The 23885-nt window shown below is 31.2% G+C and overlaps 1 protein-coding gene and 1 long non-coding RNA gene across 3 annotated transcripts in view; both read right to left on the bottom strand.

Annotated features, from left to right (window-relative positions):
• The window catches only part of LOC137490042 (uncharacterized), an 846477-nt gene that overhangs the window by 288544 nt on the left and 534048 nt on the right, over nt 1-23885 (bottom strand). The window lies entirely within an intron of this gene.
• On the bottom strand, nt 31-20266 carry lat (linker for activation of T cells). Of its 2 annotated transcripts, none has more exons than XM_073934945.1 (13): nt 19867-20266; nt 14078-14182; nt 10768-10825; nt 10498-10526; nt 10333-10384; nt 10194-10252; nt 7765-7797; nt 7609-7651; nt 7304-7371; nt 5122-5211; nt 4475-4519; nt 2776-2889; nt 31-380 (listed from the first exon to the last, which is right to left on the bottom strand). In XM_073934945.1, exons 2-12 carry the CDS (start codon nt 14178-14180, stop codon nt 2792-2794), a joined length of 678 nt encoding a protein of 225 aa, XP_073791046.1. In that variant the 5' UTR covers nt 14181-14182; nt 19867-20266; the 3' UTR covers nt 31-380; nt 2776-2791.

Below are 23885 nucleotides of genomic sequence, written 5' to 3' on the forward strand. Positions count from 1 at the left end.
TATTCATACTAAAGTCTCAAACACACTGTGTGGATTTATTAAAACGTTTATTTCCTCATTTATACACCAATAACAAACAATTCATTACATTTCAGACATAAAAAGCTGTATTTTACATGGCGGAGTCAAACATTTCTTGTGTGTTCTTATTATTGGAAGTGAAAACTGGATGCGGTACACTGTAAACTGCAAATCTTAAAAACAACGACTATAAAACATTCTCAGGTATCGTCAGAAGGATTTAGGAAGTGAAATATGGAGTTTCCTGTGAAGTGACAGTGCTTTTTTTTTCACTTTATATATCCAAGCGTGGAAACTCTTGTCAGTCAGGCGGATCTTCAGGACTCTGACACTTTTAGCCGCTTGATGAAAAGCAAACCCTGGGCAAAAGATAACACAAATATATAAGGGTAAACTAAATTTAAAACGGCATAGGCCTGCATTTAAAATGATCAGTCAATATTTTATTTTAAAGAAAAATGATCATTTTGATTTATTTTAACATATTAAGTTAAAATTTATTTATATATTCAATTTATTTCATTTATATATATTTGTTTTTGATTTATTTTATAGATTGAATAGGTTTTTGTTTATTATTTTAATTTATTGAAATTATTATTAATTTATTTGTAGTTAATACATTTATATTTTTCCTTGTTTTATTTATTAATTTATTTTCATGTCTATTTTTATTTAATTTATATATTTTTATTTTGTTTATATTGGTTTCATTTATTGTATTAATTTATTTATTCAATTTATTTATATTGAATTATTTATTTACTTTATATTGTTTTATTGATTTATTTTCATTTGTATTTATTTTTATTTACTTCATTTATATATTTTTGGTTTATATTAGCTTAATTTGTTTTATTATTTTATTTTTACTTATTGATTTTTTTTTTTTCGTTGTTTATTTAATTTTATTTACTATTTTATTTATTTTCATGTGTATTTTTATTTATAAATTTTTTATTTGTTAAATTGTTTTTATTTTATTTTTTATTTGTATTTATTGAAATACTTATCTGTATTTACTTCATTTATATTTCATTTTATTGTTATTTATTTGTTGATTTTTTTTTCATGTCTCTTAATTTTTATTTATTTAATTTACGTTTTATTTGTTTGATTTAATTCATTTATGTTATTAATTTAGTTTTATTTATTGAATTATTTTTGTTTACTTTACATTTTGTTATTTATTGATTTATTTTCATATGTATTTTTTTATTTACTTCATTTATATATTTTTTGTTTATATTGACTTGATTTAATTTTACTTTTTTATTATATATTTTTTTATTGAAGTTGTTTATTACACTTTATTTACTATTTATTTTGTTATTTATTAATTTATTTTCATGTGTATTTTTATTGTTTTAATGTATATCTTTTTTTATTTAATTGTTTATTTGTCTTTACTTCATTTATATTTCATTTTATTGTTATTTATTGATTGATTTATTTTCATGTCTATTAAATATAATTAATTTAATTTATATATTTTGTATTTGTTTATATTGATTCAATTTATTTATTTTTATTTATTTACTTCACATTTTGTTTTATTTGTTGATTTATTTCCATGTGTATTTATTTTTATTTCATTTATGTATTTTTTTTTTTTGTATTGCTTTAATTTATTTAGATTTATTTTACTTATACATTTGTCAAAATTCAAAACGACATAGCCCTGTGTGAAAAGTGTTTACCCTCTAAACATAACTGGCTTGCGCCAGCTTTAGCAGCAGCAACTGCAATCAAGCAGTTTCCGATAACTTGCAATGATTCTGCTAAAGTGCGGTGGAGGAATTATGGCCCACTCATTTTTGTAGAATTGTGTTAATTCAGCCACATTGGAGGGTTTTTGAGCATGAACCACCTTTTTAAGGTCATGCCATGACATCTCAATTGGATTCATGTCAGGACTTTGACTAGGCCAATCTAAAGTCTTCATTTTGTTTTTCTTCAGCCATTCAAAAGTAAATTTGCTGGTAACCTTTAGATCATGGTCCTGCTGCAGAACCCAAGTTTGCCTCAGCTTAAGGTCGCCAACAGCTAGCCGATTATTCTCATGTTTAAAACGGATGGTTCTAATCCGTAACACTGATTGGCTGAGCTGCGTTCTAAGCTGTTATAATATATACTGTAAAGTAGTTAACATCTAAAGTGGTTCAAAACATTTTATCAACGTTGTCCTAAAACTATTCAAAAACACCCCTTTTTATCTTAGGACAATTTAAAAAAAAATTTTTTGATCCACTTCAGATGCTGACTACTGTATATTCGACAAACATACACCTATGACTCTTGCTTGGCAACCATACTGCTATCAGTACGGAGCAGAAAAACACACAGTTACAAATAATTTTTAAAAAATTAATTAAATTATTATTTTCCACTGCACCATGACTTTATATTCTATACTTATTTCTGCTAAGTGACGAGACTTTAAGCAGCAAAAGTCATTTTTGAGTGTATTTACTTTGTTTTATTTAGTAAAATCTTGCGCTATGAAAATAATCACTTCAGTAAAGCAATAAACCCCAAGAAGCTGTGCTTTACAGTGAGTTTTTATTAGCTGAGTATGTTTTCTGCACGCGCCTAACAATGCTTTTAGCTATAATAATCTCACTGTTAACCATGGTCACTTGGGGCTCATTGCTTTAATATATTATGCTACATTCATATGCAGTAACGGTTTGGTTTTCACATGTTGACCAGACAAAGCATATAAACCTATTTAATAAAGAAATCAAATCTAACCAGTTGGAACTGGAATTCAGTCATCAGGCTCCGTCCCACCGAGACATACATTTCCAGTGTTGACATATTCAGCGCTGCCTCCTCCATCACTGCTTAGACTTTCACGGGACAGTCCTGTGCATAACATAAAAAATATCTTTGATTACAGAGCGTTACTGCAGGGTTAATGAAGACAAACTGAAAACTTTTAAATAATTTGAGGAGAACGCAATACATCAAATGTTTTCTGAATGTAATAAGTGAAATTTATTTAGAAACTTCTGATTGTTCACAGCTGGTCCCGCATCAGCTCATAATTGATTCTCCCATCAGACGACCAGAGTTTTCTTATTTCAATGTCTTCATCTTGAAGAATCCCCTCCCTACCCACACCCACTCCAGCCTGATCTCACGAGAAAATGTAAGTATTTTACGTTTTGTAAGTTTAGTGGCTAATTTGAGTTCTGTCTTACGAAAATGTACGAGTTTAAAAAGGAGGCATGGCACCTAACCCCATCCGTCATTGGGTGATGAGCAAATCATACTAAATTGTAAGAATTAGATCATACGAATTCATACAATTTAGCCACTAAATCCAAAAGTTACGAACTCCCCCTTCCTTCCAGATGGGCGACACAGTGGCACAGTAATTAGCTCTGTTGCCTCACAGCAAGAATGTCTCCAGTTAAAGTCCCTACTAAATCAGTTGGCATTTAAGTGCGGAGTTTGCTCGTTCTCCCCGTGCTCGCGTAGGTTTTCCTCGGATTTTCCGTTTTCCTCACAGTCCAAAAAACATGTAACGTAAGTAAATTGAACATTGCCAATTGATACCATGACCAAGCTCTTAGCGAGTACACCTCTCCTCAGTCCTACATATACATAATTTAGCCAGAAATAAGCTGGGGGGAGTTCATCGAGATCTACCTGAGCTCAAACTCCCCTCTCGCTCCGCAAACGGGAGGGAGCCTAGGGCTCGAGGATCTCATAAGCTCCGAAATATAGGGGTTTCTCCCGGGACTGCATGCAAAACAAGCTTTATTATTAATCATTAGCTAAGAGTGAACTCTTAAGATTCAGATGAGAATAACATTTGTGATCTTTTCTGATTAAATGATGATAAAAATCTGCTCACAGGCTCAGATAAGCAACTTAAAAGTAAAGTTCCTACCACGATGACAGCTATTTGGTCTTATTTTAAGCATAGACATTTAATTCTGTTGAATTTGTCAGAAAACATTACATAATTTACTCATTTTCTGCACTAAAAATAATGTGGTCCACACAATTCCTTCATGGTGTCCCTACATAAAACAATTTTGTCCAAAAACAATCTCAAGAATCATGTTGTTTCAGCTCATTTTAAATGAGTAGTCTGAACAAGTAGCGCTGTTTGTTTTTTGTTTTGTTTTTAGTGTAGCTTTATTCATTATTTTTTTTTTTTTTATTGACTGATTATTTATATGAAGGGTTCATAAATATCCTTATAATTAAAAAATTACTGACCATATCCTAAAATGCAACAGCACTTCTGGTGTGCGTTATTTTCTAATAATTCAGCAGCCAGCTGTCATTTATTACTAAATAAATTTGACTTGAATTTTAAGGTGAAATCACCATCCTCATCATCATTTTCGTTGCTAACAAGTTGTTAAAAAAGCTTAAAAAAAAAAAAGTCCCCGTACTGTTAATATACATACACGATAAATATATATATATTTACCACAGTGCTCTGGAGGCTTTGGAAAGTTTTCATAGTCTTGACCTTCTGAATAAAACAACACAATAGTCATAGGATTAATTTATATATTACACACACACACTATATATATATATATATATATATATATATATATATATATATATATATATATATATATATATATATATATATATATATATATACATATATATATATATATATATATATATATACATATATATATATATATATATATATACACACACTGTAAAAAGTGAAAACTTAAACTACTTAGACTTGTTACAAATAAATGAATTAAGTTTGACAAACTTAATTTCTGACAGTTTTCAGTAATAAATTACTTTAATTATTTTAGGTGTAACAAGTTTTTTACAGTACAAATAATTTCCTTCCCATGTTATCATTATAATAAAAATCATATTTATTTTATGTTTGGTGGCAAGTACAAGTATTGCTCACTAGTAATAGCGAACAGTACTTATACTTGCCAAAACCAAATAACAAAAACTTGTTACACCTAAAATAACTCAATTTACTACTGAAACCTGTTATGAATTAAGTTTGTCAAGTAATTAGTTTAATATTTCACTTTTTACTGTGTATATATGTTATTGGCACAGTCGTTCTTTATTTTGAGCAACTGGTACCTGATTCTATGTCGGAGTCGACGTCGCAGCCAAATGTGTCCACAGATACATTCCCGTCTTTTGTAATTATGTTGATATAATTGTCTCCTCCTAAATGAACACAGCTCCATTAAAGAAATTCATCAATTCAACTGTTCATATATGTAGTGAAGACAAAATGATTGGCCCTGTAAAACTGTGCAGTTTAACAAAGTTGTTAACTCATTACTGTGTGGAGTTTGCATGTTCTCCCCGTGTTGGCATGGGTTTCATCCGGGTGCTCCTGTTTCCCCCATAGACCAAAGACATGTGCTATAGGTGAATTGGATCAACTAAATTGGCTGTCGTTTAGGAGCGTGTGCGTAAATGTGAGTGTGTATGGGTGTTTCCCAGTGCTGAGTTGCAGCTGGAAGGGCATCTGCTGTGTAAAACATATGATGGAATAGTTTGCGATTCATTCTACTGTGGGGATCCCCGATCTTTGTTGGAAACCTGTTACTATTGACTTCCATAGTGTTTGTTTTTTCTACTATAAAAGTCAATAAATACAGGTTTCCAACATTCTTTAAAATATCTTCTTTAGTGTTCAACGGAATAAAGAAACTCATAAATGTTGTGCATAATTAAGTTAAAGTTGAATTAAATGTTGGTTTGAACACATAATTTAGAAAATACTGCGATTAAACCAGAAACAAATGTGGATTTTTGCTTGGAAAGAAAAGATGATGGAATTAAATGTAGCATATGATCAGGCTAAATTTTGTCTAGCATTATTGAAAACAGTCAGAAAACACATGCAATTGAAACCAGAAGTTTACATACACTCTAAAAAAGGAACATAACCATCATGTCTGATGATAAATCATACTAAACGCTTACTATTTCAGGTCCTTTAGGATTACCTAAATGATTTACATTTGCTAAATGCCAGAATAATTAGAGAATATTTTAGTGAATTTTTTTTATTAATTTCTAGACAGTTGAAATTTTACACACATGTCCTTGGTATTTTTTTTAACTTTGCTTCTAAACTGTATAACTTTGGTCAAATGTTTTGTGTATCCTTCCACAAGCTTCTTACAATAGTTTGCAGGAATTTTGGCCCATTCCTCCAGACAGAATTGGTGTAACCGAGTCAGAGTTGTTGGCTGTCTTGCTCACACAAGCTTTTTCAACTCTGCCTACAAATTTTCTATAGGATTGAGATCAGGGCTTTGTCATGGCCACTCTAAAACATTCACTCTGTTGTGCTTAAAGCACATTTGAACATATTTAGCTACATGCTTAGGGTCATGGTTTGTTTGGAATTTGTGGTCAAGTTTTTATTTCCTGGCTGATGTCTTGAGATGTTGCTTCAGTATTTCTACATAATGTTCTTTCTTCATGATGCCATCTATGCTGTGAAGTGGACCAGTCCCTCCTGCACCAAAACAGCCCCACAACATGATGCTGAAGCCTCCATACTTCACAGTTGGGATGGTGTTCCAAGGTGAGTAAGCTTTCCCCTTTGTCCTCCAAATGTAACACTGGTCATTATGGCCAAACAGCTCAATCTTAGTTCCATCAGACCACAGGACATGTCTCCAAAAATGATTATTTTCCCCAGTGTAGTTTAGCAAATTGTAGTCTGGCTTTTTTGTTGATTCTGGCTTGTTGATTTTCCCATGTTGTCACAAAAGGAAGTCGTGTGTTTGAGGTTTTCCTTTAATACTGTTCTACAGTTGTGCCTCCAAATAACTCAAATGTTGTCAATTAGCCAATCAGAAACTTCCAAAACCCTGACACCATTATCGGAGCTTTTTCAGAGGCACAATATTCTTATCGTATGTAAACTTGACTTTCAAGAAAAGTTTTAACAATTTCTCAAAAATCTCTCTCAATATTCTGCTATTAAGCATGACAGAAACAAGTTTGATATTCCTAACTTACCTAAAAAAGAAAACGTTCAGTCACATTAACATCTGACTTTTTAAAAAATTATGTGCCTTTTTATACAGTGCATGTAAACTTCTGGTTTCAACTGTATGAAGGTTGCAGTGTGTAAGAGCTGCTGAAGTTGAGAGTTAGGAGAAAATGGCCTTTAAAGATATCCGATGGTGCAAAAGAACCCATTGAATGTTGTTTTGCATTAAACTGAATGCACACGTTAGGAAAAGCCGTTCTATATGGCTGCATTATCTCATCTTCAGATGATCTTTTGTACCTGAGCTCTGGGATGAAGCTCGACTGCGTTCCTGCAACTGTGCGGTGGGAGAATCTGGAAGAACAACTCTGGAGGAAAGAATGATTTGCTCCATTAATTGTCTATGGATAACGATTTAGTTTTTGCATTGAAAAAAAATACAGGGTTGCAACACAATTAACTCATGTATTTCAGTGTTGGGTTATGTCTGGAAGGACATTCGCTGTGCAAAACACATGCTGGAATAGTTAGCAGTTCATTCCGCTGTGATAAATAAGGGACTAAGCCAAAGGAAAATGAATGAAGGAATGAAGGTGTGATCTTACATGTAGTCACTTGGAGGATGTATATTCAGCTCATTTTCGTTTTCTAGAGAAGAGGGATCTGTTCAGAATCAAACATGTTTGTTCACTCAAAAAAGACCTTCAGTTTAAGCCGAGTTCAGTGAAGTATTTGTAAACCACTTGTTTGGTTTCTCTTACCGCTTTGATTCACATAACTGGCTTGACTTTCAGCTGCAGAGGAAAAAAAGAGAGAGAGATGTTTGCTTTAATAACACTTTATTAGCACATTTTAGACAAAGTGTGGCTCATGCTTACATAAAACAAAATATTTAAAAAATAAAAATGTGTCGTGACTAGCATTTTACGCAGTTTTGTTATTTTTTATTCTGTAAAAGTGCTTAGAGTATGACAAATGTGCAGCGTATTAAAATTAAAATTATGCGTATTAAAATTATGAATTTGACATAAAACATGTTTGAAAAAAAAAAAGCTTAATAAAGTCAAAAGTATAAAAGATGTATTTATTATCGAAACATTTTTGCTTGGTATGGATTGTATTAATGCAGCAGTAAATTACACTAGATTTTATAGTAAACTATTATTGTCTCAAAGATAAATATGACTCTAAAAGGGTTATTATAGTAGACCTACACTAAATCTAATAAAAAGAGCTTTGTTACTTGAAGTTTTTAATTAAGAAAATATTTAGTAATCTTGATGTGTGATTTTGTCAGTTTTATTTGTTTTTTAAAGTGATTATTTTGTTCAGTTTTTAAAACAAATGGGACTATACACTCACTGGCCACTATATTAGGTACACCTAACTAGTTCCAGGTTGGACCCCCTTTTGCCTTCAGAACTGCCTTAATCCTAATTCAACACTGAAATGATGGCATCACGCAGTTGCTACAGATTTGTCGGCTGCACATGATGTGAATTTCCCGTTCCACTACATCCCAATGGTGCTCTATTGGATTAACATCTGGTGACTGTGGAGGCCATTTGAGTACAGTGAACTCATTGTCATGTTCAAGAAACCAGTCTAAGATGGATTGAGCTTTATGACATGGAGCGTTATCCTGCTGGAAGTAGCCATCAGAAGATGGGTACACCGTGGTCATAAAGGGACAGACATGGGCAGAAACAATACTCGGGGTAGGCTTTGGCATTGACACAATGCTCAGTTGGTACTAATGGACCTAAAGTTTGCCAAGAAAAAATCCCCCACACCATTACACCACCACCACTACCAGCCTGAACCGTTGATACAAGGCAAGATCGATCCATACTTTCATGTTGTTGACGCCAAATTCTGACCCTACCATCCAAATGTTGCAGCAGAAATCGAGACTTATCAGACCATCATATATCAGATACATCAGACCAGGCTACATTTTTACAATTTTCTATTGTCCTATTTTGGTAAGCCTGTGCAAATTGTAGCCTCGGTTTTCTGTTCTTAGCTGACAGGAGGTGTGGTCTTCTGCTGCTGTAGCCCATCCACCTCAAGGTTGGATGTGTTATGCATTCAGAGATGCTCTTCTGCAGACCTCGGTTGTAATGAGTGGCTATTTAAGTTACTGTTGTCTTTTCTAACAGCTGGAACCAGTCTGGCCATTCTCCTCTGACCTCTGGCATCAACAAGGCATTTGCACCCACAGAACTGCCGCTCACTGGATATTTTCTCTTTTTCAGACCATTCTCTGTAAACACTAGACATGGTTGTGTGTAGAATCCCTGTAGATCAGCAGTTTCTGAAATACTTAGACCAGCCCGTCTGGCACCAACAACCATGCCACGCTCAAAATCACTTACATCACCATTTTACTTGCCTAAATGCATTGAGTTGCTGCCATGTAATTGGCTGATCAGAAATTTGCGTTAATGAGCAGTTGAACAGATGTACCTAATAAAGTGGCCGATCTAAATGCTATATACTATATAGTCTAAATGAAAGGAGAAAAATACATATATGTATAATTGACAAAAAATATGTCACAAAAAAATAAAAACGACAAAACCCCACACCTTACTAAATATTTTATTAAAGTTAATGTGAAAACAGAAAAGCTAAATCCAAAATAAAATAGAAAAAATATACATTTTTCTCCTGTATTTACACTTATTTTACTATTATTTTTCAGATTTGTCTCGATTCAAACATTTTTGTTTTTACTTTCATAAAAAACTAAAGAAACTAAACAAAAACAACTAGAAATAATTTCAAAAAGTGAAATATATAGTTACATTTAAAAAAAGAAAACGACAAAGAAAATTAAAGGGAAAAATAATAAAGGTGAAAAAACCACACCTTAAGATTACTAAATATTTGATTAAAGTTCATGTGAAAACAGAAAAGCTTAAAGCAAAATACAAAAGAAAAATATTATGTTTCTTTTTTATTAATTTTTTTCAGATTCTGTTTTAATTTAAACTATTTGGTTTGTGTTTTCATTAAAATTACTAAAATCACTAAATGAAAATGGCTAGAAATATACATGAAAACAGAAAAGCTAAATCCAAAAAAAAAAATGAAAATATTAACTCAAGAAAATCTAACCGTGATTGAAAACGTTTACTCAACAACATCAATGACACTCAAATAAAAACGACTGTAAATGACTCACTTTCTGAAGGAGGACAGGAGGGAACTTTTGTGATGGTAATAGATGGAGAGCTCAGCGAACTGAGGAAAGAGAGATCATTATTATTAAAAAAAGTGAATGAATGAATGAAGCACAGCCTAAAATCAGGGCTCAGACTCACGGGTGTATTGGGTAAGGTATGCCGGTGATTCTGTGATCTGGATGGGGCGCATCTGAATAATAAAGAAGTCAAGAATGATTCATGCACATTTAGATTTGAACACTGTATAGTCTACATTAACTAAAGAGTTCTGTAGTGTGTTAGAAGAGAGGGCAGTTTATTTACATGTCGAATGGGGATGCCGTAACCCAAATCTGTAAGAAAAGAGACAAAAAGCTGAGATATAAAACTTCAAAACACAACATATATACACTAGTCAGCATTTGAAGTGGTCAAACAAGTTGTGCTAACACACGAATGGGGGTTGTTCAATAGTTTTAGGCCAACTTTGATGAAATGTTTTGATAGCTACTTCAAATGTTGACTACCGTATATGTATATATTTAGAGAAATTATGATTGAAGTATTATTGGTTTCTGAAGTAATATTTCTTACGCTGAGGATTGTGAGTTGTATTCTGAACTGTAGTCACTGGGCCTCTGTGGGATAGATGCTGTAAAATAAATAAATAAATATAATATAATATAATAATATAATATAATATAATATAATATAATATAATATAATATAATATAATGATAAAATATAATATAATATATGTGACAATAGTTACATATTTGTATGCTCTGGTGAGTAAAATAAATATTTAATAGTTATATTCATACTTCCCTATGGATTAAATATTGATTGAAAAATCATAAACATTCTTTTTGTATTCTTTAATACCTGAGTATGCAAATAATCTGTATGAAATTTCAGCTAATTTGAATACATTTCTAGCACAAAAAGTTTTTGGTTTTGACACATTATGCCATAGAGAAATCTGATATATGGGAATTCATGCAAATTACATATATGACAAGTTCACATTTGGATTTAACATATATAATAGACACTCACTGGCCACTTTATTAGGTACACCTGTCCAACTGCTCATTAACGCAAATTTCTAATCAGCCAATCACATGCCAGCAACTCAATGCATTTAATCATGTAGACATGGTCAACACAATCTGCCTCGGTTCAAACTGCAATGAGTTTCCTGTACTCAAACGGCCTTCACAGTCACCAGAACTCAACCCAATATAGCTCCTTTGGGATGTGGTGGAACAAGAGATTCGCATAATGGATGTGCAGCCGACAAATCTGCAGCAGCTGTGTGATGCTATCATGTCAATATGGAGCAAAATCTTTGAGGGATATTTCCAGTACCTTGTTGAATCTATTCCACAAAGGATTAAGCCAGTTCTGAAGACAAAGGGCGGTCCAACCCAGTACTGGTAAGCTGTACCTAATAAAGTGGCCGGTGATTATATATGTCATATATGCAACATCTATTTAAAAAATGGCTGATGGAATCACAAATATGTACCTTTATGTTCAAATATATTACATACAATTACACATATATGTTCATATACGGCCATAGCTATAATTATATGGCTATAATTTGAACTATAGCTATAATTGTATAATAAATTATATAGCTATAATTTGAATTTATATACATTGACGATTGGGGGCCAAGTTTTTCGGTTATGCTCGGTAATATGCCTCAGTGAACCAAATTTATATATTTAATTCAATTACATCTAATTTTTTTTGAGGGATATTAAGTAGTTCTTACGTATTTGTGATAATAAGTAAACGGTGACAGGTTTGCTTTCCTGCACCTACTACTGAATGACCATGAAAGACTGCACGTATAATTTTATTTTACTGTTTAATTTCCACCATGCTGTTAATAATAAAATACAAACTATGCATCTAGTTTTACAGACATCTACAAACACCTTTTTTTTAAGAAACAGGTTTTGTGAACACTTACACTGTCTGTTGGTGCTCTAGATTTGCTGGTTTCAAACTTTTCTGGCGCAAACATGCATTCACCATGGTACAAACCATTGAACGGTGGTCAAATGTATATTGAAGTTATCTATTATTTTAATGATCAATATTATTAAAGATACAAATCATAGCAAACTATTTCGTCACAATTAAAGGGCAGACCCTCATACATCTTATCCCAAAACCCCCCTGTAATTCGCACCCTGCCTACATCTTTGTAATGCCAACGGTTTAAAAAAATGTTGACATATATGGCATTTTATTCATGTAAAACCCAAATATGACCTGGTATGTCTCCTATGTAATTTCTGAAATCTACCTGAGATCAAACTGCCCTCTCGCCCTGCAACGGGAGGGAGCCCAGGGCTCCAGGATCTCATAAGCTCAGGGCTTTCTCCCGGGAAAGCTTGCCAAACAAGCTTTATTATCAATCATCAGCTAAGTGTGAACTGTTGAAATCAGATATCTATAGAATGAAAGGTTTTAACTGAAGGGATTTTGGAAATCTCTTTTTTTTAATCACTTTTTTAAAGAATAAAATAATAAGACGTCTTACATATTAGAAAGCATCCTTCTGTAAATCCTTCAGAATACATGTGTGAATAAAACTAAAGTGTGGTGTAGCCTTGGGTTATTATGACTGCAGAGTGTTTACATGCACTTCAATGAGTTTATAGGAAGTTCTGCTGACAGATGTAGAAAATGAAATTCTTGCTCGGCTTCAAACACACTTACAGTTGAAGTCAGAATTATTAGCCCCCTTTGAATTTTTTATTATGTAATAAATGTTTCCTAAATTATGTTTAACAGAGCAAGAACATTTTCACAGTATGTCTGATGATTGTTCATCAGGAGAAAGTCTTGTTTGTTTTATTTTGGCTAGAATAAAAGCAGTTTTAAATTTTTTTAAAACCATTTTGACTCAAAATTATTAGCTGTTTATAATTAAATGTTTTTAGAACAAACCATCACTTTAACTTGCCTAATTACCCTAACCTGCCTAACCTAATTAACCTAGTTACGGCTTTAAATGTCACTTTAAGCTGTTTAGAAGTGTCTTGAAAAATATCTAGTCAAATATAATTTACTGTCACGTTACGTCAAATATAATTTACGTCTCAAGTTAGTCTGACGAAAAAATTGATGTTGGCGAAGATTAGGCTACACGCATTATTTATAGATTACTGGTCGCACATTCAGTTCTTAAAATGCTAAATTATGGATTGAGAAATGTTTATTTAGTCAAAAAGAGCTGATTGTAGCCTGGCTTCGTTTAAAATGCTGTATATTGATTATAAACAAAGTCTATATGCAAGACATGTCACTCGTATCGTTTTGGATGGGGAAAAGTGTAACGGTCAATTTGGCAAATAAAGCCCGCCTTCGAGTACAGAAGCCAATCATCGATAGCTATATGGGGAATAAAGCCCGCCTTCTAGTACAAGAGCCAATCATTGATCGTTATAGGCCGATGATACTCTGAGAGAGGGGCTCAGACCAGACGCGAGTTTCTGTAGATTTTGTGTGTTTTGGACTTTTAGAAATGAAACTAATGAGACAGTTGTTGTTAAAATTTATTGGTGATTCCTAATATTAAATTCAATCGTAAGCTTGGCAAGCAGTTTTGGAGAATTCAATGTTTCCTTATGCTAACAGAATGCCCGAGAATACTGCCCGAGAGGCGTTTTAAAGATGGCCGCCGAGTGAAATTACTTTCTGGACTTTGCTATAAAATGCGCGTCCCGTCATAATTAGAATAATTGTGAGTCGAAACCAACGTTGTACTGTGAGTATTTACATTTAATTGAAGTGAAGTACACCTCAAATGTCATCTTCAGCACTCATTTTAAATTGAGCTCACACTCTTTTTATTACAGGTAAAGTTTGGAGGTCTTACTTGGTTGTTTATGTCCCCAGCAATATGTACAAAGGCCGGTCGCGAAGATGATTGACAGCAAGAGAAGACCGCCCACCATAGACAGCAGTTCAATGGAGTCCATAACTGAGAAAACAAACAGACGACAACATCCCTTCAACTCCTTCTGGGTCTGTGGTTTTTAGGTTAGTGTGACTAAACCTGCATTGGATAATTTCGCATAAATGATGAAGCAGCTTAAGAAATGTCAAGTGACCTCATTTTCTTTTGGTTTTCATGAAACTGACCTGTTTAGAATATGAAAATGTATCAAAGGTGAGAGAATTTCTTGAAGTGCTTTACTTGTTTCTTAATGTTAGTAACTGAAATGACTTTAACAATGGCTTTTTACTCAACCTTTTCTCAGAAATAAAGGTATAAAAGCTGTATCTTTAATTAGATTAGATTTGTTTGGTTATAACAGCTTTAGATTTGTTTTTAATACTGACTAATCTTAATTAAAACATATCTCAAGTTGTATATTGATTTAAAAGGGGAGATGGTTATTTCTCCAAGAAATCTGTCATAATTCTGTGAATGTGCTTCTTTAAAAGTTTTTTCGCTTTTTTCAGTGACTGAAATTACTTCAAAAATGGCTAGACATCCCTACTTAATTGTTTTCAGAAAAAAAGTATAAAAGCAGTATAAAACCCACAAACAATGATATAGGACAAATAAAAATTCCACTGTAAGCTCTCACAGACTGAGAAATATACTATGAATCAAATATTAAGTCATAAAATGTATCCCAAAATAATAATAATAATAATAATATAAAATGAAATAACTTGAAAACAAAAATAAATCAACATACAGTACAAAAACATCAACCAAAAACAATGTACAGAGTTTAACAAAACCATATTTATTAAACACTTCAAACTTTTCAAACATTTAGTTATTTTTAAAACCTCTGTAGATTTGTCAACCTCCTTTTTAAAGACAGTAAATTAAGGTGGCGTTTTAAAAATGTTACATTTATGGACAAAAAAATGTAAATAAAATAAAGATTTTGCAATTAGGTCTTAATTTTTGTTCTCTAAATATACTTAAAATTTTAGCATGTTCCAACAAATAGATTTGAACATGCATAATTATTTTATTTTATACCTACAGTGGTACTTCAGAAATGAAAAACGAATATTTTAGTACCTAATAGGGTTGCACGGTTTACCGGTACTATGGTAGTATCGTGATACTATGGCTCCAAAATACTGGCAATGCCACTGTAGTTTGTAAACTGTAGTATCGTCATTAACAGTCTATCTACATTACATAAGGTTTCATGTGGAAAGTCACTAAAATGCTCACATGTTTGTGCAACAATAGACCTCTTTATTTTAATAGTCTGTGAATCCCTTTAAGGTTGCAAAACAGTGTAGAATTCACACATTTTATAGTAGCCTATTTTGACGTTTCAGCTATTTTGACGTTTCAGTTCCAAGGCACATCTGAATCAGTTCATTTCTGAACTGTCAGTATGATTTAGTAGCTACAACAACCACAGCAATCTCTTTAAAAGAACGACTCACAAAGTGAAATTTTGAATTATTTGGATTCTTACCTAATAAGACAAAAAAATAAATAGATGAAAACCCCAAAAGAGCGACAGGAAACATTAAAATAATTTTTCACCACTTCATATAGGCTAATTTTGTTGAAATATTACTGTTTTTGTAACGAATTTCGTTTGGTATAATTTGTATATTTATTTTAATTTATTTTTGTTGGTCAGTTATCTATAAAATAATTTAGGTGAAATGATGTGCAATTACTTTTTTTCAATAATAAGGGAATTATGAATTCAATTCAAGTAAGCCTATATTAACATATAACATATAGTATTTCTGACAATTTTATTGGTTTCCTAGAGTTGAGTAATGAATTACAGTATAGCTTGGTATCTTGATATAACTGGTATAGTATTGTATTATGAATTAATGGTATTGCGACAACCCTAGTACCTAAGGTGTCCATATTGTAATCTACATAATGTACATATTTTGTACCTAAAAAGATTTTTAAAAATTACTTTTTAAAAAATATATACCACATGAGTGACAGCTTTTATACCATTATTTAATGTGAAGCATTAATCGTTATAATTTATATCACTTAATATCACTCAAAACCTGCACTTCTTTCTGGCAAATTACTTTCTCTTCCCGGATATTACACTGTTTTGGAGAACTTATGATGATGATGACTAATGTGGCTTATCAGTTGAAAACAGTTGCAAAAGTCTTGCACTCTTGTTTTCCCATAAAATCATCTTAACGTTTAGAAAATGCGAGAGTTACTTTTATTAACATAAGCGAATGTGGTCACCTACTATGCTTAGGATAAGAAAAAGTAATACATGTTCAAAAGAGGTTCTGCAAAAAAAGTAATAATAATAATAATTTGAATGTAATATTTTGAAGTGCCTCCTTGTTTTTTCTTTCAATTATGATTTTACATTATATTCTATAATATTTATTGGGGTTACACACGGTTGAGCAATTATCTTGTACTGTTTGGTTATAATAGCATCAGTTTTAGTTTTAATACTGACTACACTTATGCAAAACAAAATAGGTTTGCACAAAGTTGTAGCATCCTATAGAAAGTTGATTTAAAAGCAAGATAGGCGTTTCTCTGAGAAACTGTCACAAATCTGTGAATGTGCTTCTTTAAATAATCTTTTTCAAAGTATGTTAATTAATTCACATGCTTTGTTTTAGTCCTGTGGTCTTTCAGAAAATAAATTCATTGATCTATTAAATTTTTCTGATGAATGAAATCAAATAGTGTACAGTGCATTATTTACTAAATTCTCAGCAGAGTTTTATTGCAACTATATTATATTATTATAAAAAATGACATTTGAGTTAATTTTCATGTTAATGATGATTTCATAGCTTGTGCATCACAGATTAAACACTTTCAGACTCTATGCAGCTCAACTGAGTTTTAAGAAATTCAAATATATACATATATATATATATATATATATATATATATATATATATATATATATATATATATTTTTTTTTTTTAATGTACAGTAAATTGTCATTTATTTACATTTCTTTGTAACACTTTACAATAAGGTTCCATTAGTTAATGTTAATGTATTAATTTACTTTTGTGAACAAACAATGAACAGCAAATTTAATACAGCATTTATTCTTCTTTGTTATGTTAGTTTGTTAGCATACAGGGCATTAACATTAACAAGTACAATTATGGATTTAATAATGCATTAGTAAATGTTGAGTTATGACTAATAAATGCTGTACTAGTATTGTTTATTCGACATATCATTATATCTTTAGTTCATGTTAGTAAATACAATAACTAATGAATCCTTATTTTAAAGTGTGAGCAATTTCTCTTTAGTCGCACATCTGTTTTTAGAAATATTTCAAACATTTTTTTCATGATAAAAACTTTTGTTTTATAACCTATTTTGATGTATTTTCATGTTTTGAGACTGAAAGTCGAAGTTTAAAAATGTGTAAAACTTATAAACAAGGAATTTGAAAAGCAGCATATAAATGATGTAAACATGTTAAAATTGAAGGGATTAATGTTAAAAAAAAACTGTTGGTTTTGGTTTTAATTCATATCTGTATAGACGTGCAACATTTTTTGTATCCTTTTTGTATAACCATCAAAAAATATCACTTCTTTTTTTTAATGATAATTTCTGCAGTTCACTAAATTTACTTGCTTTAGTTTAGAGAAGAGCTGTATACCCAATTACAACACTCAAAATAGCAACAACCAACCAACAAACAAACAAAAAAGAGTTTACCCCAATGCATACATCAGTTTTAGCAGATACAAAAGCTCTTTTCCTCTGTGTCATTTTTTAAAAAACGTGGTCTTTTCAGGTGGAAAGTTCTGCTGGTTTTAATTTGACAGATTCTCAATCTGCGAAATTTCACTCAGCATCACCTGCCTTGCAAGCTTTTACACACCTCTATATATGTGAGTGTGTGGCTGTCTGTGGTTGCATTCAGTGCCAGGAAACGGATTTCCTGTATTTTGCAGTTAGATGAAGTAGAAGAAGAAAAAAAAAAACAACAACGACACATTATGTATGCTTTAGGCCTCTCTTTATCCCAAATTTATCAAGCTATAGAGAAATACCTAGAATCCCAAAACTACAAATACCTGTTTTATATTAAGAAAACTTATCAACTTTTCCAGTCACACTTAACAATAAGGTTTCATTAGTAACATACTGACATGAACTAATAATAAACAATACTTGTGCTGCATTTCCTAATCATAGTTCAACATTTAATAATGCATTAGTAAAATCCAAATGCATGCTTGATTACATTAGTTCATACACTGTAAGTTAACATGAACAACTTTATTTTTATTAACAAACATGAATACTGTATGTTCATGTCAGTAAATATATTAAATAATATAACCTTATTACAAAGCACTGCCAAATTTTGAAATTCAATATCATTAATATGCATCTAATCACTCAGTTATTTGCATAAAATAATTCATGTTTTTATAAGCAACATATATTTTCTCATGTGTTAATTTGGTCAAAAATACTTCTGGTAAGAAATTAAAGTGAGAGAATGTTTTATAATTGGTCTGTAGTAGGAAAGGCAATGTGATAATAAGGTTTCGTTTGTGGTTAAAGACCTCTTGACCTTCTGATTCTAATCAAAGTAAAGCAAAAAAAAAAAAAGCAAAAAAAAAAAAAAAAAATATATATATATATATATATATATATATATATATATATATATATATATATATATATATATATATATATATATATATATATTGTTTCAGTCAGTTTGTAATTAAAATGTCCAAATGCCAAAATCTATACAGTAACTAAACAAAATTGTGATTGCCTTAAATCATTATAATCAACTATATTGGTCATTTTACTCTACATTTAATTAAACAGACTTAAAACAGCTCATATGACTAAAAAAAATCAAGTTGAAATCTGGTAAATGAGATAAATTAACATGTTGATCATGTAATGTTTTACAGTGTATTTGCTAAGGTTATATTAAAACTAAGTTGAAATATGATGAACTTATTTTAATGAATTCAGTGGACATAAGAACATGTTAATCATGTTATTTTTTACTGTGTATTTGCTAAGGTTGTATTAAAACTAAGTTTACAGTGTATTTATTAAGGTTACATATCTTAAAGGAAAATTAACAGATGCAAACAGTAAATTGAAAATTGCAACAGAAGTTAATTAGGACTGTTCATTTTCATTAGTTTCATTATATAATTAATAAGCCAAATAGTCTCTAAAAGCTAGCAAATATATAGTTTACCTAAATAATAGCTTTATTTACTAACTCATTTGCACTAAAGTAATTTATAAAAACAATATGGACTTCTTTAAAACAAAAACAAAAAACATTGTAAATCATATCATCTAAATTCTAACTAACTAGACTGACAACTAAACTGGACTGACACAGTTTCAATTTACTAGAACTTCTATGTTAAGCTGCTTTGACACAATCCACATTTTAAAAGTGCTATAGAAATAAAGATGAATTGAATTGAACAACCCAAAATTTGTGAACAGTAAAGTTTCTCATCTGCACTGATTTAAAGTGATGTATCATAAATTGTATTATATTTGATAGCACTAAAAACACACTTAGAATAAAAGCCTAGAACATATAAACCCAGACTTAAGCTCTCAGTGTCGCTGAAACCTTTTTAAGAGTATTCCACATTTTGAAGAGAGAAAAAGAAAAGTTAAAAGCACTTACCCAATAAGTAGCAGCAAACAACACAGCACGATTTACGCTCAGCAGAGATCTGCAACCAAACTGGACTCTTCTCACTCACTCTGCAGATTGTAGCAGTCACACCTCATACCAGCTTCACACTAAACCTGCCACCATTTTTTATTCTTCCTCCCACACAGCTCACAATTTGCTCCTCAACTTTTGCTCCCCAAACCCAAATTGAAACAATCCTAGTAGTCAGTCGTTTAACCTGCGCATTTCTGCTGAAGTCAATTCCTTAAGTTTTATAATTTAAGAGCCACTGAGGAGCGTCCTGATCTGCAGGGCCTTTTGCCGCAAAAGAACTTGACTTTTAGGTTTCTCTGCTCACTGCATTTGCTCTCTGCCTCCTCATAGGCTCATTGAAAGCGCCCTCTCTGACACTTGCACCACTCAGCATCTTTTTTTTTTCTTCAACCTTTTCATTTTTGTAACTGGCTGTTCTCTCGCTCATTTCACCTCCCTCTATATCACATCTCTTTTATCTGTTCAGCTTTCTGTCACCATGCAGATTCTTTTCATTTGTTAGATGTTGGGAGTCAACAACCAGGTTCACTAAATGTTCAATTATACACTGTAAAAGCCAAAAAGTCAGTGCAACGCAACTCAAACCATTTGAGGAAACCGATTGCAACAAGCCATTTAGGTTAAAAAACTAATCCTAACGAGTACTGTGAACTTAATCCATATAAGTAAATTAAGAAATTTAAACACAGTAAAACGCAATAAATTAAGAGAGCTTAAACCAACTGAGTACTGTAAAACCAATAAATTAAGGCAACTCAAACCGTTTGAGAAACCGATTGCTATAAACCATTTGAGTTAAACTAATCTATATTAGTACTGTGAACTTACTTTATTTAAGTTGAAGTAATGAGGTATTTAATTAACTCATTAACTTCAACACTGATTTCAAAACTCTTTTCAAATGAGTAGAACTAACTTTCAGTTAAATTTGAGTTAACTACACTCATTTCATTTGCTAAAGTTGACTGTTGGGTTTTACAGTGTACAATATAATTGTAATTATTGCATACATTATGAATTATGACCAAACATTATGATGTATATAAAAGCTTAATGTGACTATTTTCAATTTCATAAGGTTCCTTTTACAGCATCGATGTTGTAATGTTATTACAATACATTCAGTTAAACAGACTTAAACATTAATTTAGTTGTTCAAGCGTAAAATGAGATGGAAGACCCTGTAACCGCTTGCACCGTCAGGAGCAGCAGGTGAACACAGAAACTTAATTGAAAATACTGGAGTAAAATAAACGGTCATATAAAAGACATGGCGGGGGGAAATTGTAAATTAATGCAGTGCTACTTGTCTGGTCTGAGACCCACATTATATCGTATATCTATCACGTAGTGAAGATTGCTGATTTTTAAAGACCTTAAACATGAAGATTGCTAATTTTTCTGACCTTAAACATGGCGCTTTTATAATGGAAAGGCAGTTCACCAGAAGCGCTGAGGCTATCTAGCTGAAATTAAAAATCTGAGTGCATATACCCCATTCATCTTTGTTAATGTTAGTTTGTTAACTTGCAGTGCATTAACTTAAATTAAGAAGTACAATTATGGATTTTAATGGTGCATTGTTAAATGTTGAGTTATGATTTATTTATAAATGCTGTACTATGTTTATTCTTAGTTCTATGTTAGTAAATACAGCAACTAATGAATTGTTTCAAAATACACCTTTTGATGTATTTTCATGTTTTAAGACAGAAAGTCCTGGTTTAGAAATGTGTAAAAAAAAAGTCTAAACATTTAGGAGGACAAAAAAAAACTAGAACCTAAAGTTCGTTGACGAACTTTGATGTTGGCTTGAGAAAGCCAACGTGACTGCGCCGGGGACTCGAAGGCAGTTGGCAGGAAGCACAGCGGTTGAGAAGTGGTTGCTAGGCGGTTGCAAAGATGTTGCTAAGGCATTCCTAGGTAGTTGCTAGGGTGTTCTGAGTGGTTTCTAGGCTGTTGCTAGCGTCCACTGGACTGTTAATCGGAAGGCCTCATTTACATTTTTGATCAAATCGAGAGAGAGAGAGAGAGAGAGAGAACTGATTTGTTCAGGTTGTTTAATGCAGATCACTATAGTATATTTAGTATTTATAGTATATATTATAATCTGAACAAAATTACATTATAATAAATATCATATGAAGAAAAATATTAAATTAAAATACTAATGAAACAATAGCACATACATTTAGTTAATTTGTCTTTTATTTAATCAGTCTTATCAGTTTTGCAGTTAATAAAGAGTACAGTCAATTTACAGTAATTTGCAGCATTATATATATAGTTATATAGTTATATATACAGTTTACAGGAAGAAAATCGCATTAAATACAATATTAGGCCGTCTTCATCACGTGGTTAATTCAGACCAATGACGTTGTTCAACCCCACTGGCCACTTACACAATGTTATAATCGTAATATTTAGTTGTCATCACCTGGGTGATTTTATTTATTTTTTTGGTACAGCATAGGCCAAAAGCTTGGCTTTCATTGTCATTATCACAAGTGAGGAGAAGGCTTTTTTGCGGTACAGAATATTCTGTTTTGAAAGAAATATCTGAAGTAAACTTATGTTTTTGCCAACATAAAAGGGGGATAAAAAATAATCCTTATAACCCTAACCATAAATGTGTGTATGTGTGTGTGTATATATATATATATATATATATATATATATATATATATATACACACACACACACATATATATATATATATATATATATATATATATATATATATATATACACACACACACATATATATATATATATATATATATATATATATATATATATATATATATATATATATATATATATATATATATATATATATATATATATATATACACAGTTGAAGTCAGAATTATTAACCCCCAGTTGATTTTTTTTTCCCTTTTTTAAATATTTCCCAAATTATGTTTAACAGAGCAAGGAAATTTTCACTGTATGTCTGATAATATTTTTTCTTCTTGAGAAAGTCTTATTTGTTTTATTTCGGCTAGAATAAAAGCAGTTATTAATTATTTAAAAACCATTTTTGGGACACAATTATTATCCCCTTTAATTATTATCCCCTTTTTTTGATAATCTACAGAACAAACCATCGTTATAAAATAACTTGCCTAATTACCCTAACCTGCCTAGTTACCCTTATTAACCTAGTTAAGCCTTTAAATCTGACTTTAAGCTGTATAGAAGTGTCTTGAAAAATATCAAGTCAAACATTATTTAATGTCATCATGGCAAAGATAAAATAAATCAGTAATTAGATATAGGTTTTTAAAACTATTATGCTTAGAAATGTGCTGAAACAATCTTCCCTCCATTAAACAGAAATTGGGGAAAAAATAAACAGGGGAGCTAATAATTCTGACATCAACTGTATGAATATATATATATATATATATATATATATATATATATATATATATATATATATATATATATATATATATACAGGGCTCGAAATTAACTTTTTTACTTGGTAGCACCGGTGCTCCCAACTTCAAATATTCAGGGGCACCAAAATAAATTTAGGAGCACCAGAAAAAATTTAGGAGCACCCACCAAAAATGAATGAGCACTGCTGCAAATTGCTTTTTAAGGGATTTATTGTATTTTAAAACAACATCAATAGGACTGACAAAAACCAGAAACAACTATCTAACTAATGCTGCGAAGACATTGATATTTGTGTGCAATAATTCTAAAATGAATGTCTAATAATTAGGCCATAGAATATTAGTGATGATGAAAATGACAATAATAGTAACAATGAATTCCATTTCTCATTATGATACTGCCTTGAATGTGCATGAATGTAGGTTATCTGCTATAAAAAGTCTGTTACTTTATATAAAATAATTGTATAGTTTGCATCAAACAAAAATGAAGCATTGCAGTAAGAAATATTGATTTTGTACTGCTGTTTTTATATGCATGTCAATTTAATAAATAATATTTCT

The sequence above is a fragment of the Danio rerio genome, chromosome 3 (assembly GCF_049306965.1).
Source record: "Danio rerio strain Tuebingen ecotype United States chromosome 3, GRCz12tu, whole genome shotgun sequence".
Classification (NCBI taxonomy): Eukaryota; Metazoa; Chordata; class Actinopteri; order Cypriniformes; family Danionidae; genus Danio; species Danio rerio.

Coding starts and splice junctions, on each gene's coding strand:
- lat (XM_073934945.1), bottom strand. CDS start 14,180: ATGGACTCCATTGAACTGCTGTCTATGGTGGGCGGTCTTCTCTTGCTG. Junction 5,212..7,303: donor AGCTTCATCCCAGAGCTCAG/GTACAAAAGATC, acceptor GTGTTCATTTAG/GAGGAGACAATTATATCAAC. Junction 2,890..4,474: donor AAAGCCTCCAGAGCACTGTG/GTAAATATATAT, acceptor TGTTATGCACAG/GACTGTCCCGTGAAAGTCTA.